This window comes from Periplaneta americana, chromosome 1 (assembly GCF_040183065.1).
Source record: "Periplaneta americana isolate PAMFEO1 chromosome 1, P.americana_PAMFEO1_priV1, whole genome shotgun sequence".
Lineage (NCBI taxonomy): Eukaryota > Metazoa > Arthropoda > Insecta > Blattodea > Blattidae > Periplaneta > Periplaneta americana.
This window is the reverse complement of record NC_091117.1, coordinates 99980099-99996215: the sequence shown is the minus strand read 5'-3', so window position 1 is coordinate 99996215 and position 16117 is coordinate 99980099. Positions and strand designations below refer to the sequence as shown.

The following is a 16117-nucleotide window of genomic DNA, read 5'->3' as shown; positions in this document are numbered from 1 at the left end:
GGTGTTATAATGCATCAACTTGCATCAGACGACAGCATTGATTTGTCAATGAGTTGTCATTTTGTTTGGCAGGGAAGTATGCACTGCAGAGCAACGTGCTTTCAAGTAAAGTTCCAGTTTAAATACGATTCCTTAAATTGCTACACAGCGTGTATTCAGATGACACTTCAACTTGTGTCGCCATGGAAGATTACTGGATGCTTGCGCCATTGCAAGGTGGTTTAGTTCCTTTAGAAACACTTCATCTGCCTGTAATCAAAAACTAGGACGAGTGAAAGGATGGTGCGACCTTTTCACAGAAAGTTATTTCTCGTTACTGTAGCATACCTTGGCCATCCAGGTCCCCAGATCTGACATCTGCTGACTTCTTCTTATGTGGTTTGGGAGTATCTTAAGTAAGAAGTCTTCCAAACATGTCCTATCACCATCTTTGAATTGAAGAACATATCGAAGCTCCAGTCACCACTATTCCTGATGATATACGAAGAGAGTAATGTACAACTTCCAACATTGCTTGGAAAAATATGTGTGGTGTGACAGTCGTTTGCCAGAGATCATCTTCATTGATAGGTAAATGGCATTCCTTTCTTTTGTATTTGCCAATGAGAGAAACAAATAAATGGTAGTTGTTCACTACGCTGTGAGTTTAAAAATGCCCTATGAACGCTGCTGTACTTTGTATGGGTCATTTTATGATGCTGTATCAACATCTCAGATTATTTAGTGTCTGAATGCTGAAGATGATAATACCAGTGAAATGAGTCCAGGCTCCAGCACCGAAAGTTACCCAGTATTTGCTCTTATTGGGTTGAGAGAAAATCCCGGAAAACACCTGTTAGGTAACTTGCCCCAACCAAGATTCGAACCCAGGTCACCTGGTTTTGCGATCAGACGCGCTAACCATTATTCGACAGCTGTGTACTGTACTTTGTATTTCATGTGCGTAATTTAAAGATAAACTGACTTACTAACACTGAGTATAAATAATATCTGTTCAGTAGTGTAAGATAAATAACTGTATACAGACAGATGACATGCCCAAAGCCACTTACTTCTTCAATATCAGGGATGCTGGAAAAGTATACTTCCGCGAAATTCTAAAAATAGATTTCTTTGCAGCATCAAACTATTTTATCTTTATACTTCGTATAATGAGAAAGTGACACTGAGTCACATGCAAATGTCATGGAGTTTATTGGTGCCATTGGATAAGTAAAAGTTTACAATGTTTCAAAATAGGTTATACAGATAAATACTTGCCAGCACGAGATTTGTTAATGTACCAGATGAACTCTAAGCTACTAATATTGTGTTAAATGTTACTTATGGTGACTGGATACAAAATTAAAGAAAGCTAGATTTACAAAATAGAGTGTTTTCGCACCCTCAATACACACTAAATGTCTAACATCATGTTGACGTCATTGATGAAAGAGTCACTCAGAGTCATTCACCTTACGTTATTTTAATAGCAGAACCTGCTGTCTCTAGCTGAATAATGTTAATGCGAATGAAGTTTACCATAGGTTTAATTCAGTGTTAAAACATAGCATTTCGTTTGAGAGTTACCACTGTGGATGATACTTATCTACTAACAACAGCTCAAGATTGATAAATTATCGAGGCCGAAGTATAAGAAGACTCAGGAAAGTATTTTTTGTTGAAATTCCAACAGATAAAAAGGTTGATTCTTGACTACTTCGCCAAACGAAAACACTCCTTTGTTTAACTTAGTATACTCGGAAACCAGATTCGTGACTACTTCGCCAAATGAAAACACTCCTTTGTTTAACTTAGTATAACTTGGAAACCAGTAAAGAGTATGAGTAGCAACCACTTTTAAAAGTAATTTCCATTCTTTCTCAATGTTTCTCTCGATTTGAACCCCCTCCCTCCCAACACGAAAAACAAAAAAAGTTTACTGCTTATCAACTTTTGAAGGCGTAAATGTCTATTCTGAACAGATCTTTTCTTACTTTTCAAAAAATATATTCATTTCGAATTTTTTTCTATGTTTTCCTTAGACTTTGAGCTGTCAATTAAAAAAAATTGCAGCACGTTCGATTGACTATCATAGGAGTGGGAAATATCGTATAATGAATGTTGAAAATGCATTTGTGTACCTCGTTTTAATCGTGACAACGTTTTTTTTTAGTTCTTTAAGCATTCTGATTATTGTATAGTTTCTGTTGTGTAAAGAATTTTAGATAAGGGCGCAAATAGCCATAGATGCTGACGCGCCCTTTTTAAACCCTACTACTACTACTCGTATAATGAATTCTTTCCGAAGTTTCATAAATGTTAACATACATCACTACTGACATCAACATAGCATTAATTGTTTAACATACTGAGACGGTGGTCAAACTCTTTAAAGTCTACAATATTGTTTCAAGATACTGTAGTATCTGGTAAATCTGATATTAGATTTACATTAAAGGACATATATATGGAGTTTTTCATGACTAACTTGCAAACTTAAGAACTTGATCTCTCAAATATATTATTTAATGTACCAAAGTACATATGATGTTTCCATGCAGATATTCTGTGTCATCGTACGATGAAAGAGTAGTGGAACGGAGAAAAATTCTCTCCGGCACCAGGATTTGAACCCGGGTTTTCAGCTCTACGTGCTGATGCTTTATTCACTAAGCAACACTGGATTCCCATCCCGGTGCCGGATCGAATCGTCTCAGTTTAAGTTCCACCTCTTTGATTCCCTCTAGTGGCCTGCTCTCTGCACTACGTCATAGATAAGAGTAGTGGAGTGGAGACGATTCTGTCCGATACCGGGATGGGAATCCAGTGTGGCTTAGTGTATAAAGCATCAGCACATAGAGCTGAAAACCCGGGTTCAAATCCCGGTGCCGGAGAGAATTTTTCTCCATTCCACTACTCTTTCATCATACGATGACACAGAATATCTGCATGGAAACATCATATGTACTTCGGTACATTAAATAATATATATGATGTGCATAAATCACTTTGTGATTTAAGACGGCACTTATTCCGTCGGATCCCAGCCAATCAGTCACTCATAACGAGTGCACCTCCGCACATATGTGGACATTGTCCTACGTTTACAGACATCTATGATGTAGTGCAGAGGGCAGGCCACTAGAGGGAACCAAAGAGGTGGAACTTAAACTGAGACGATTCGATCCAACACTGGGATGGGAATCCGGTGTGGCTTAGTGGATAAAGCATCAGCATGTAGAGCTGAAAACCCAGGTTCAAATCCCGATGCTGGAGAGAATTTTTTCTCCGCTCCACTTCTCCTTCATCGTTTAATCTCCCAAGTTAGTGTGGTAAGAATAGTGCTTATAAATATAAGTCTGATTTCAAATGGTCGCAGAAAGGTGGTTATTGTAATTGTAATTTGCATGAGCAATCCAAGCGCTCAACTCTGTCGGCAGACGCTTGCTTTTAGCTGCCACACACTCATGAATGAACGTCTTTTTGAAGGCTGTGTATTATGATCTTGTTCTGAAAATGATAGGATAAGGAATATATTAAATTTATGAGTAGCATATAGGAAATTATGTAGGTTACTGAAAGAAAGAAACTTGAAGAAATTGGGAAAATATTTATATTAGGTAGCCTATGTAGTTTCTAAAGCTCAAGAGTTAACAGTGAAGTTATTCTCTTTATATGTATATTATAAATAATAAAGAAAAAATGAAAGGAGAAAGTTGAGTAGTAAGCAAATTCATGGTAATAAAGACTAAATATGTAAGGTAAAAGGTGTAATTTTTAATATTAAAAAATAAGAACTAGTTAAGATAAATAGTATATGTTTTATAGCAAACAAATTTTTAAGACAACTCCTTGGAAAACATAGCTGTGACAGGACCGCCATTAAATTTACTGGTGATATGTAAAGTGTTTTCATGACATTAAACTGATATCTGAATTGAATATATTTCTTGCTGAAGGTGCTTTGTCCACAAAATTTTTTGCTTATGTAAAAAAGCAAATTCTTATATACTTACAAATTACAATGTATCTCATCCTTTGGGAATCTGTAAAACTATACATTAAAAATGTAGATAGGAAGAAAACGAAATAACAATGGCAGTGTATTTTTATTTTAATAAGTAAAATACTACATTAATTTTATGTGATGTATATGTAATGTGGATTATCTTAATTTTACGAGCTTAAACTCTGTACTTTGTTCAATTTAAGAGGGAGTGTTTTACAGTCATTAATTTATATTAGATTTTTATTTAAATTAAAACTTATTCAGTCAGTTGAATATAGTATGTACATGTGACCTGCGATATGAGTACCGGTATATTGACAAAATAACTCAAATGAAGTGAAATCATTTTTTATGCTGCTGAATGAAGTGACATGTAGTGGGCATGGTCTTTCCTCGACTGAAGTGACCGCACGTCACTTACGTGCTAGCTTATATTGCCTCCAACTCTTTACTTCCTAGAAGCTTTAGCTCAGTGGTTGTTAGCACTCACTGAAATGTGCAAAGGGTATGCGGTGCTGTCTGTGTGCACTGTCATGCAATAGGGAGAGATAGAGAGCATACCTGCTAGCAGCTACGGAGTGCACCCTAGTGCACTGCGTTTTCCATGGGTAAGAGAGACTAGCCCAAGCTTGCTCTGTGCTGATGACCCCTGCTTTAGCTGATATCCTATATAGTATGTTTGTTAATAACATGACAGTTAACAAGTTAGTGTCACAGACACTGTAATGAATCCAGAACACTTATTTCAGTGCTGTGTCCTAAACAAAGACAAAATGCACAAGGTATAACAAGCATATACTGGGAAGCAAGAAGGAAAATGGTGTAACTGCCAAGATCTGGGTCGTTGGAAATCATCATCACAAGCCAGTGTCTGCAAAGTATAAAGAATGCAGTTTAGTTCAGTGTTTGATAACAAAGAGTTACAAATCATTAACAGTGCCTTTTGAAAACCATAGAATATAAGTAAGCCCACACTTACAAATGCAAAAGGAGTATAAATACCGTAATCATAAATTTAACGAACTTTATTTCTTCAACAGTTTGCTTATATCTCTTATTGTGAAGTTAAGACTTTAAATTCTGCATTACACCTAATTGAAATCATAATATATAATATATACCAGTAAGTATTTTTCTGCCCCGATTTACTTTTATTTTGCTATCATTTTAGATTCTCTTTTGGACCACCAAACTAGAATTCGATTTTCGGATTAAAATAAAGATAATTCACAATTACTATTTACTATTTTAATAGCTGCTATTTATTTGCAATGACTAGACATGCTATTATACTGCATCAATGATTTCAAAGTTTCTAGAATCATTTAAGCAGGAAACCTTGTTCTTTTGTTGGAACATCTGTATTTCCACTCTTAATTATCCCTTTCTATCAAGACATTTTCTGGAAGAACTTGTTTATACCGTGCTGATTGAAAAGTCGATATTGATTTAGAAGTCCCAGCACATCTGTGTCGACCACTTCAAAGTATTGTTGTTGATAGTATTCTTCATACGATTGATATGCATTTGACTTAGGCTGTTCCATCAAATTTTTGGTGGCTTCTTATGCCTTGGTTGTGTTAACGGTTCCAAACCAAGATCCTTAATCTTTTCATTGCAATCTTTTAAAATAGACTGAAGCTTTTCGTTATACTGAAGTCCGTTGAAATCATCAACAGTGGTTTCAACAGATGTAGTAAGACCTGCCATAGTATTTTTCTTTCCCTGTGGAGACTTGTTGAAGAGTTCAAGAATATCAACAAACCAAGATATGTCACTCTATTTCCAAACACACTGAGTAAATCACCGACTTCTTCGTAACCTTCTTCTGACAGTTTACTCACTGCATCGAAGACAAAATCATATATCAGAATGTCCTTTATGTAACCTTTGGTACAAAGCAGTTTGATATAGGCTTATGAACTGCTTCCTCATGGATCTGGGTGAATACAGATTTAACTTTTATGTTAGAAAATAGGATTCTCAACTGATTAGCCCATTTCATAGCGCATTTTACTGTTCTAGATGAATTACAGCTCTCCTTCATGTCGAAGTTACAGCATTGAGCACCGCAATGCATGTAACTAACCAAGGACTGTGTGTCAATGTTATTATGATAGACTGAACACCTTTATTGACTCTACTCATGTTTCCAATCCCATCATAAGCCTGTCATTCCAAGATTTGCCAATGGCAGTTGTAGTCTAATGACATCACCACAAATGAGTGATGCTATGGCTTCACTAGTTGTTAAAGCAGTTTGTAAAATCCCACAAAACAAGGCTTGGATGCACTATCCTATTCAAATCTGCGTGCCTCCAATTCAAAACGTATTTTTCATCTGTTTTACTGAGTAAATTAGTTTTCCTCAGAATTATTATCATTATTTTTTTTTTTTTGGAAAATTATTGTCCCTCTCACTTAGGATGCCCATGGTTTAACCACGAAGTACTGTTATTCTTATCGATAGATTTTCTCACAAATAAGGACATTCCTTTGTATTTATTAAGCTGTGATTTTGTACTTCCCCAATATAATATGGTGATGAAGTAATATAATAATGCCGGTAAATGACAATAGTGAAATACAGTTATTATACCTAAAAATTAAGTAATTTTACTAATACTTACTATTTATATTTTTCCTGGACATCGTCTACAAGTTATGTGTGTATTAGGTCCAGCAATATTTTAAGATTACTTTTATTTGCTCTAGTTTTCATGTTTTTTATGTATTTATGTACACAGGGAAACATAACTTTCAAAAGTCAAGAGGAGGTAACTCTACCAGAAGACTTGGGTGTAGTAAATAAAGCTGCAGCCATGTTAAATGTCACAGCAGCAGAACTGAGTAAAGCACTGAGTGAGAGAGTCATCGCAGCTCGCGGTGAAATTATGCAGAAAACACACACTCTTCCAGAAGCAGAATATGGACGTGATGCCTTTGCCAAAGTGAGACGAATTAGTGTATATTAAATATTGATTTTTTAGTTGTAATTTGTATGTTCTGTAGCTATACCGGATGAAAAATCGAGAAATGCACCGAAGAGATTTCAGTGTTAAGATTCAAAATATTGAAGCACTAATTGTTTTACTGCAAGTGCTTACTAAATTTTTGTACCAATAAAAAAAGTAACATCTTTCCATTTAGTAATTTTTGTTCTAGATAATGGAAGAAATCTAAATGAAAGGTACAATCGAAATTCCTATTGGAATATTTAATTAAAGGATTCACAAAAACATGTATGTGCAATAAATTTTGTAGGTGATGAGAAATAAAATGTTAAAGGATCTCAGTACAGGCAAAACATTTCCTCGATACTCTTGGTGTAATTTTTAAGCATGTTGATTATCTTTCCCACAATGTATCGTAACGAAACACACCTGGGAAATATCCATAGTCGTGTACACAGTATGTTAAAAAAATTCTATGCAATATATTAAAAAGTAAATAGTGTGAATTCTCATTAGCCGATGCCCTACTGCCCCCCTTCTTGCAGATGCCCTGAATTACCGATATGTGCTTAGTTTTATTTGCACTGCAAGTATTATTATGTTCCAATGTAGTCCTTTATAAAATACTCGTACATCCTTTTAAGTAACTACTTATCTTATGAACAATTTTTTATTAACTTGTAGTCGTATTTATACAGATTTAACTATAGTTTAAATATACAGGGTGTTCCAGAATTCAACCGAAGAAATTTATCTGGTTGTAGACAAGCAATTTCATGTAAGGAATCTGTCTCTGACGAAAAATATCTGAGTTATCAGTTAAAGTTGCTTACATTTGATACTCATATTCCAGTACTAAAATGAAATAGAATTGTGGAATGGTGTGCGATGGTTTCGGACCTTATTAGGGATTGCATGAAGTCCAACTGTTAAGAACTAATCAACTGCATTTTCAAAATTTAGTCTTCACAGAATCTGTAAAATTGCCGATAAATAATGAGACAGCGTGTAACTGCACTGCTTCTTTCACCCTCATTGTTTTCGTTATTGTATCTATTTAGAATGGAATTATCGACATGAGGCTCTGGTGTAATGGACAACGTGTCAGATCTCAAACCAAAAGGTAGTATGTTCTTGTCTGACCGTGGTAGTTCTTTTCATCCTAATGCATCTTCCTTTGTTGATTCGATATCTGAATTCTTTCTTTTCTGAACCACCAAATTACGTAATATAATATTTATTTATATTGCTTTCGCCAAGAGTATACTGTACCCATTGATTGAGTACAATTCACTTGAGATCAAGTCAGTTGAATTGGACTCCTATGGAACTCAGGTATTAGAAATGCATTGGTGTTTGGTTGCAAATGTGACGAATGCATGACCTTTTTGTGTTCTGTATTATTATTTTCGGTGCATTTTTGTATCATTTTAATGTTTAAGTTGTATGAAATTCGTTTTACGTAGTTTCTTAATAGTTAAGCCAGAATAATGAATAAACTTAAGAAAAGGTACTTGATTTGTTGCAGAAAAATACTGTACTTAAGACAGAGATCGTTACTTTGAACAATTCCTGTAATTTGTTTTCCAACTGACAGTGAGTAGTGAAAGAACAATTTGTTTTCCTTTGTTATAGTATACATGCATACTGTACTGTACTGCACAATAATTCCTGAATATTGCTTAATTCCTCCTCCAAGGAAGACAAAAAGGGAAATTTCTTTCTTTTCTCATTTATCCATTTTGTGAAGATATTTTCTGTTATACAGAATACTGGTGTGCACAATTTATGTACGCTACGAGTTAATTGAAAAACGTACTGTGACTTGTCCAGAGTAATGGATATGCATTTCTCAACTACATTCTTTATTCACCATTCTAAACAATTATTGTCATTATTACGTACATTAAAAATAACTAGAGCTGCTTTTAATGTTACAACACTAGTTTAAAGTTACATACAATTAAAAATAAAAAGTAACTGCTGAAGTTGTAACTTTCGATGTTATCCTCTGACAGACTCCATCTACAATGTTTACCAATTGTGCCACAGAGACATAGCAATATTGTATCTGACACATTTCCAAATGTATCGCTATGCCACGTACAGGTTCAATCAGTGACGTACTGGCCCAAAAAATATTTTATGCCATTATGTACAAGTTTGAACACACAGACTCGTAGTTCCATATTTCAAAATACTTAACGTACTACTCCTCCACACCCCTTAAATTTCTTCGATTGAATTCTGAAACTCCCTATATATGTATATTTATTCATTCATTCGTCTTGTGTGTGTTTACGAATCTGTTATTTAATTGTGTTATGTTTTTTATTTACTTGTTAATTTATATTCCAGGCTGTTTATGACAGACTGTTTACGTGGATTGTTGAGAAAGTCAATTCAGCCCTATATGTTCAAGGTGAAATAGGAAAGAAATCATATATGGGAACTGTAATTGGTGTTCTAGACATTTATGGCTTTGAAATATTTGATGCTAACAGTTTTGAACAATTTTGTATAAATTACTGCAATGAGAAGCTGCAGCAACTTTTCATTGGTAAGTAGCAGTACTGCCCGGTAACAATTCAGAAATCTTAATGTTATATTCTGTTTCTCCTGTCGTTACTAGAATAACTAGTATTACATCTGTTCCATATTTAACCAAATATATAACTTGACAGTAACATATGAAAATGTATAGACCTACAAGCCTGTATATGGTAAGAAGAGAGAGCTCCATGCTTCCATTATCACAGCACGGAAAAGAAGAGAATGCTCGACATCATATTGTAGTCTCTTTTTTAACCAGTAGCAAAAGAACACATGATATTCATTTTTTAACAGACTAATTAGTCACTTGAAGTATCATAGAAGTTTTGGCAAAGAGAAAAATCTTTTATGTCATCTTATGATGAAGTCCATGTTCTTTCAATTTAAAAAAATAACATACCTTGTGCTTAAAAGCATATTGATGATGATTATGATTGGGTGGTGTGTCATCCTTACATTGCTATACTTGTTAAATAGAGAGCACTAGTGTCAAGAGTTAGATAACAGCCATGTGAGGCGAAAGCTGTTATAATGTGGGAACATGTTTTTTATTGTCTATAAAAGTGCATTATGTTAAAATGTTATATTTTATTAGACATTACATTGTCTAATCATCTAGGGACATATACTAGGAAGGAAGTGCATTAATTCACATGTTTACAGATCAGGTTATTACAAGCAAATTTTGTCTAATAGTGTTTTTATTACAACCAATAATTTATTGCGATATGTTGAGAGTTTTTAGATAAAAATAATACATCATGTAGCAGTGCTGCACAATACAAATATCAGTACCTGCATACATCTTCACTTACTTACTTACAAATGGCTTTTAAGGAACCCGCAGGTTCAGTACAGCCCTCACATAAGCTTACCATTGGTCCCTATCCTGTGTAAGATTAATCCAGTCTCTATCATCATATCCCACCTCCCCCAAATCCAGTTTAATAATGCATTTCTGGATTCGCCTATATGTGCTACATGCCCTGCCCATCTCAAACATGTGGATTTAATGCAAATCTAATCTTTCAGGTGAAGCTCCCTGTAAAGCAGATTTGAATAATTTCAAGGGAAAAATTGTTCTGGGGCTGGGTAGCTCAGTTGGCAGAGCGCTGGTACGTTCAACCAGAGGTCCCGGGATCGATACCTGGCCCCGGAACAATTTTTCCCTTGAAATTATTCATGTGGGTTTAATGTTTCTAATTATGTCAGGTGAAGAATACAATGCGTGCAGTTCTGCTTTGTGTAACTTTCTCCATTCTCCTGTAACTTCATCCCTCTTAGCCCCAAATATGTTCCTAAACCTTATTCTCAAACACCCTTAATCTCTGTTCTTCTCTCAAAGTGAGAGTCCAAGTTTCACAACCATACAGAACAACCGGTAATATACCTGTTTTATAAATTCTAACTTTTACATTTTTTGACAGCAGAGTAGATCTCAAAAAGTTCTCAACCGAATAATAACAGGCATTTCCCATATTTATTCTGCGTTTAATTTCCTTCCAAGTGTCATTTATATTTGTTACTGTTGCACTAAGATATTTGAATTTTTCCACCTCTTTGAAGGATAAATCTCCGATTTTTATATTTCCATTTCGTACAATATTTTGGTCACATATACTTTGTCTTTTCGGGGTTTACTTCGCTTTATTTGCTTCAAGTAAAATTTCCGTATTTTCCCTAATCATTTGTGGATTTTCTCCTAACATATTCACGTCATCCGCATACACAAGAAGCTGATGTAACCCATTCAATTCCAAAACCTCTCTGTTATCTTGAACTTTCCTAATGACATATTCTAGAGTGAAGTTAAAAAGTAAAGGTGATAGTGCATCTCCTTGCTTTAGCCCGCAGTGAATTGGAGAAGCTGGCCTATACAGACTCTTCTGTAAGTTTCATTGAGACATATTTTAATTAATCAAACTAGTTTCTTGGGAATACCAAATTCAATAAGAATGTTATATAAAACTTCTGTCTTAATCAAGTTATATGCCTTTTTGAAATCTATGAATAATTGATGTACTGTACCATTATACTCCCATTTTTTCTCCAATATCTGTCAAATACAAAAATCTGATCAATAGTAGATCTATTACACCTAAAACCGCACTGATGATCTCCAATAATTTCATCTACATATTGAGTTAATCTTCTCAAAAGAATATTGGACAAAATTTTGTACGATATCAACAAAAGTTGAACTATTTGTTCATATTCCTCTAGAAAAAAATTGAGGGAATTAAAGTGGCAAGCTAACAAACTATCTGACAGTTCTATAGCATTTATAGAAAACTATGATAAGTTGGTTACGAACATTCTGTGTAATATCCTATGGGGCACCATCTTGTAAGAACAACATCATTTTCCTTGTTCTTAGAGATACATTTTCTAGTAAACCTGGAAGTATATCTTGCAGAAATACTAGGTAACAAGCTCCTGTTAGCCGCTGGTAGGGTTGTCAACTCTCTTGTATTTCCTGGAATCTCCCGTATTTATCACTATTTTTTAACAGTCTCCCAACTCCCGTATTATTCTTGTCTTCGAGCATTTTTCTCCCTTATTTTTGCATAAAATGAACACTTTTATTCTAAACTTTTGATTTTGCCGTCAATGATGATTGTTTACCATATATGATGAGTTTTGTTGTTCAAGAGATGCATTAAAACAGGTCTGTCCAACTTCAGAGTGACTGGGAGTCAAAATATTTAGACAATTCATGCTGAATCCCACATACTAAAAAGTTTCACTCAGCTAAATTTAACAATAAAGTACAGCAAACCAAATTATTGAAATAGGATACATTACCAGTAGGCCGAAATGCAGAAATCAATGTGAGCTCTGAGGATTGTCCGACTCCTTCACCAAAGTAGGGATGTCCACTTCTATGTAAATAACTGCCAGTCTTAGTAGGTGTAACAAAGAATCATCACTGAGACAGCTCCTGTATTTTTTTTTTATAAATTTCTTGTTAGAGAAAGCACTGTCACATAGATAAGTGCTTCCAAATATTGAGTTAAGCTGCAAACCAAAATCTCTAAGCTGGGGAAATCTGCTCTCTAGAAGTAGCTTGAAAAGTCTAGCCTCTTTCAGTCCTGGTTTGAAGAAAAAGATCACCATGAAGATCACAGAGTTCCAGTTGATACTTTGATGGCTGATTATCAATATCCACATTCAAAGGGTCATTGAAAAGGAGCAGTTTACCTTGATATATTTTCAAAGTCAGAAAATCTTTGATCGAATTCTGGAATAATAACTTCATTATTTTCACAAAACTCAGAAAAATTGCCATCTTCAATTTCTCCTGACGGTCCATGACAAGGTGGAAAGTGTGTCAAATCATTTCTTGATAAAATTGGCTTTAAAAGTTTCAACTTATTTTTGAAACCATTAACATGACCAAATAACTCTGATACACTTTGATCTTTGCCCTGAAGTCTTTAGTTCAGTTCATTCAAGTATTGTGTCAGGTCAGTCATAAAAGCAAGCTGTCTTAGAAAGTCTGGATCTTCAACCCATCGAACAAGATTTTCATTATCTTTGGTACTGTCTTTTAAAAATGCTGGAATCTCATTTCTCAGAGCAAAGAATTTCTGAAGACATTTACCTGCACTTAGCCAGCATACATTTGTGTGGAGTGATAGATCTCTATACTGGGCTTGCACTTCATCCAAAAATTCCCGGAATCTGCAGTGCAGTTGTGTCTTATTGCCACCACGTATCTTGTTGAAAACTGTCACCACTATATTCATTGCATCACTTTGTTTTACTGACTTCCCACACAACGGCTCTTGTGAATTATGCAATGGAACATTGGGCAACTTATCCCAGCTTTCCTAATTAGGCCTACCAGCCCTTTATCCCCTCCTCTAATACATGATGCACCTTCAGTTACAATACAAGAACACTTTTCAAAACTGCCATTTAGTTTCACTGTTTCATATACTGCTTTAAATATGTCTTCACCTTTCGTGCTTCCACTTAAAGAATGCAAATTAAGAAGTTCTTCTTGTGTTGAAAAATCACTGAAGATCATAGTATGAAAGTCAGAAGTTGACTGGTGTCAGTCTGATCGACACTGTCGTGCAAGCATAGTGAAAAGTACCTGCATTTTCCAACCATCACTTCTAATTTCTTCGTTATTTGTCCTCCCATACTCTTCACTTGTCTTGAGATTGTTTGATGAGAGAGGGGAACAGCTGCAAATTTTGTAGATAAAGTGCTCTCACCAAATGCATTTGCCACAGCAATTCCACATTTCTTAACTGTTTCTCCATCACTAAATGCTTTCTTCTCTTTTACAAGTTCCAATGATACATTATAAGAAGCAGTTAATGCAGCAGTATTTTTGTAAAAATACCTGTGTGATGTTTCAAGTTTTTCTTATAATCTTGTAAAATTGCAGCTCTTGAAGCCCCTCATACTTCTTCAATTGTTTGTCATGTGATGAAATGTTGTAGTGTCTCTTAAAATTGTGCTCTTTGCAAGCAGAAATTATTTGCTTGCACACAAAACATTGCAACTTGCCATTATTATTTGTGACAAAGTAATCCAACTTCCATGTATTGTAATGACTTCTATTTTCATCTTGTATTTTCCTTTTCTTGCTAATATTACTCATGTTTGCTCTAACTGTCTATCTAACACTGTCTAACTATAAGCACGAACAACAGATGGAAATAAGTACATAACCTCGCGCGGCCTGAGGGCTGTGGGTTGGACAGGCCTGCATTAAAATATGTAATCTTCGTAGAATGTAATGCTTCCCAAGTTTTAGTGCTTATCCATTTAAAATCAGACAATGTTAGTGTTATAGATTTGTAAAAACTGGCTAGTTTTGTTCTAAGCACACCAAGTAGTAATGCTCATAAAAGAGGGTGTTTCATCTCATGAACAATAATTGAACAGATGTTGGAAACAGGAACACGACGCATTTAGAGCTGAAAACTGCAGTCGACTTCAACTATTACACGAGACAAAATCTGTCTCAAAATATTCTTAATTTAAGCCTAGCTGGCGAAGTGTAAAATAAGGTTGTTTTTTAGTAACTGAACGGAATAATTGTCTATTTTCTATGTGAAATTTTGTCGATTCCTTAGTCTCCTGTATTTTCTTCAAAAAAAAGTTGGCAACGCTAGCCACTGGAGAAGAATGTAGGAACCAATTCCACAGTCATTGATTATTCCTGCATATAAAATCTCAGCTTAAATCATGTTTATGTGTGTTGTGGAGATTTTCACTGGCCCACATATGCCTGTTGTAGAAATTAGCAAGCCATTGGCGTAGCTCAGTCAGCTGGGAAGCTTGCCTACTGATCCAGAGTTATGCTCGGGCATGGGTTTGATTCCCACTTGGGCTGATTACCTGGTTGGATTTTTCCGAGGTTTTCCCCCAACTGTAAGGCAAATGTGAGTAATCTATGGCGAATCCTTGGTCTCATCTCGCCAAATACCATCTCACTATCACTAATCCCATAGATGCAAAATAACCTAGTACCAGTAGTTGATACAGCATCGTTAAATAACCAAGTAAAAAAAAAAAACTTTTCATCATAACCCCAGTTTAATTATAACTGTGTTCCATTCTCTATTCTTTATATTCAGTAGTTAAACTTCATTGTGCTGTTACATTATTAGTAACAAAGATAAAAATCATCAACTTGTTTTAACTTCATTGTCATATCACTCACCTTGAACAATCGTAAATTCATTCTTATTGTTTGATTTAAGGCTAATTTCTTAATGTTACATTATTAAGATACAAAGTTTTAATGGAGAGATTTACTCAACATATGTGTTCTTTCGTGGTATATTATTAAAAATTACTAACTTATTTTTACATTCAGGATTGTAAAAAATTGTAATATATTAATATATTTTTCTATTTTCAGCACTGTGTTGGATTTAAGAGGTAATAAATATTTCTGAATGCTTAAGTGTCCTCTCTTACAGTCAATGCATGAAGTAATTTGGGAAAGGCTGTCATGTTTTACTTGAAAATCACTGTGAAAATGAGACATAGAAGTGAAATTATGTAGTATTTCCGCAGTGCTTTTGAATTTTTTTGCATTGAATAATTTAAAAAATAGAACTAAATAAATGTGGATATGTGGTACTTTTATATTCAGAAAGTTAAAAAAATAACAATTGAATTAATTATTTGGCTGACTTGGGATGTTATATAAATATCATAGCTGCTGAAATCTGTGTATAGTCTATAGTAATAATTATTTTTATAGTAGGATTCTTCAAAGGATCCCCAGTCGTTGTCTTTTGTTGCTAGAAGAACTTTGCTGCACGGTCCACCCCAGTCATTAAGGGACGTGTGCGGAAATTTCTAGGTGCACAGTTGTCACATTTTACATTGGCTTCCCCACATGGGTATGAAACAATCGTTTATTTATTTCTATACCACAAACTGTTCATTCATTCAATCAATCAATCGCGAATTAATGAATGGATAATTTTGAGTTACTGTGTGTTTAAAGATCCATTATAGAGCCATTGTATGATCAACTTATTCGAACTAATATATTTCAAGACTTTAATAATAATAATAATAATAATAATAATAATAATAATAATAATAATAATAATAATAGTAATAATAATAATAATTATAA

General features: G+C 34.6%; 1 protein-coding gene across 2 annotated transcripts in view; it reads left to right on the top strand.

Moving 5' to 3' along the window:
• The window catches only part of Myo31DF (Unconventional myosin ID), a 125265-nt gene that overhangs the window by 31016 nt on the left and 78132 nt on the right, over window positions 1-16117 (top strand). For both annotated transcript variants that reach the window (XM_069824855.1, XM_069824846.1), the window contains exons 6-7: window positions 6739-6942; window positions 9304-9505. In XM_069824855.1, coding sequence (XP_069680956.1) covers window positions 6739-6942; window positions 9304-9505 — 406 coding nt within the window. The remainder of the gene's footprint in view (window positions 1-6738; window positions 6943-9303; window positions 9506-16117) is intronic.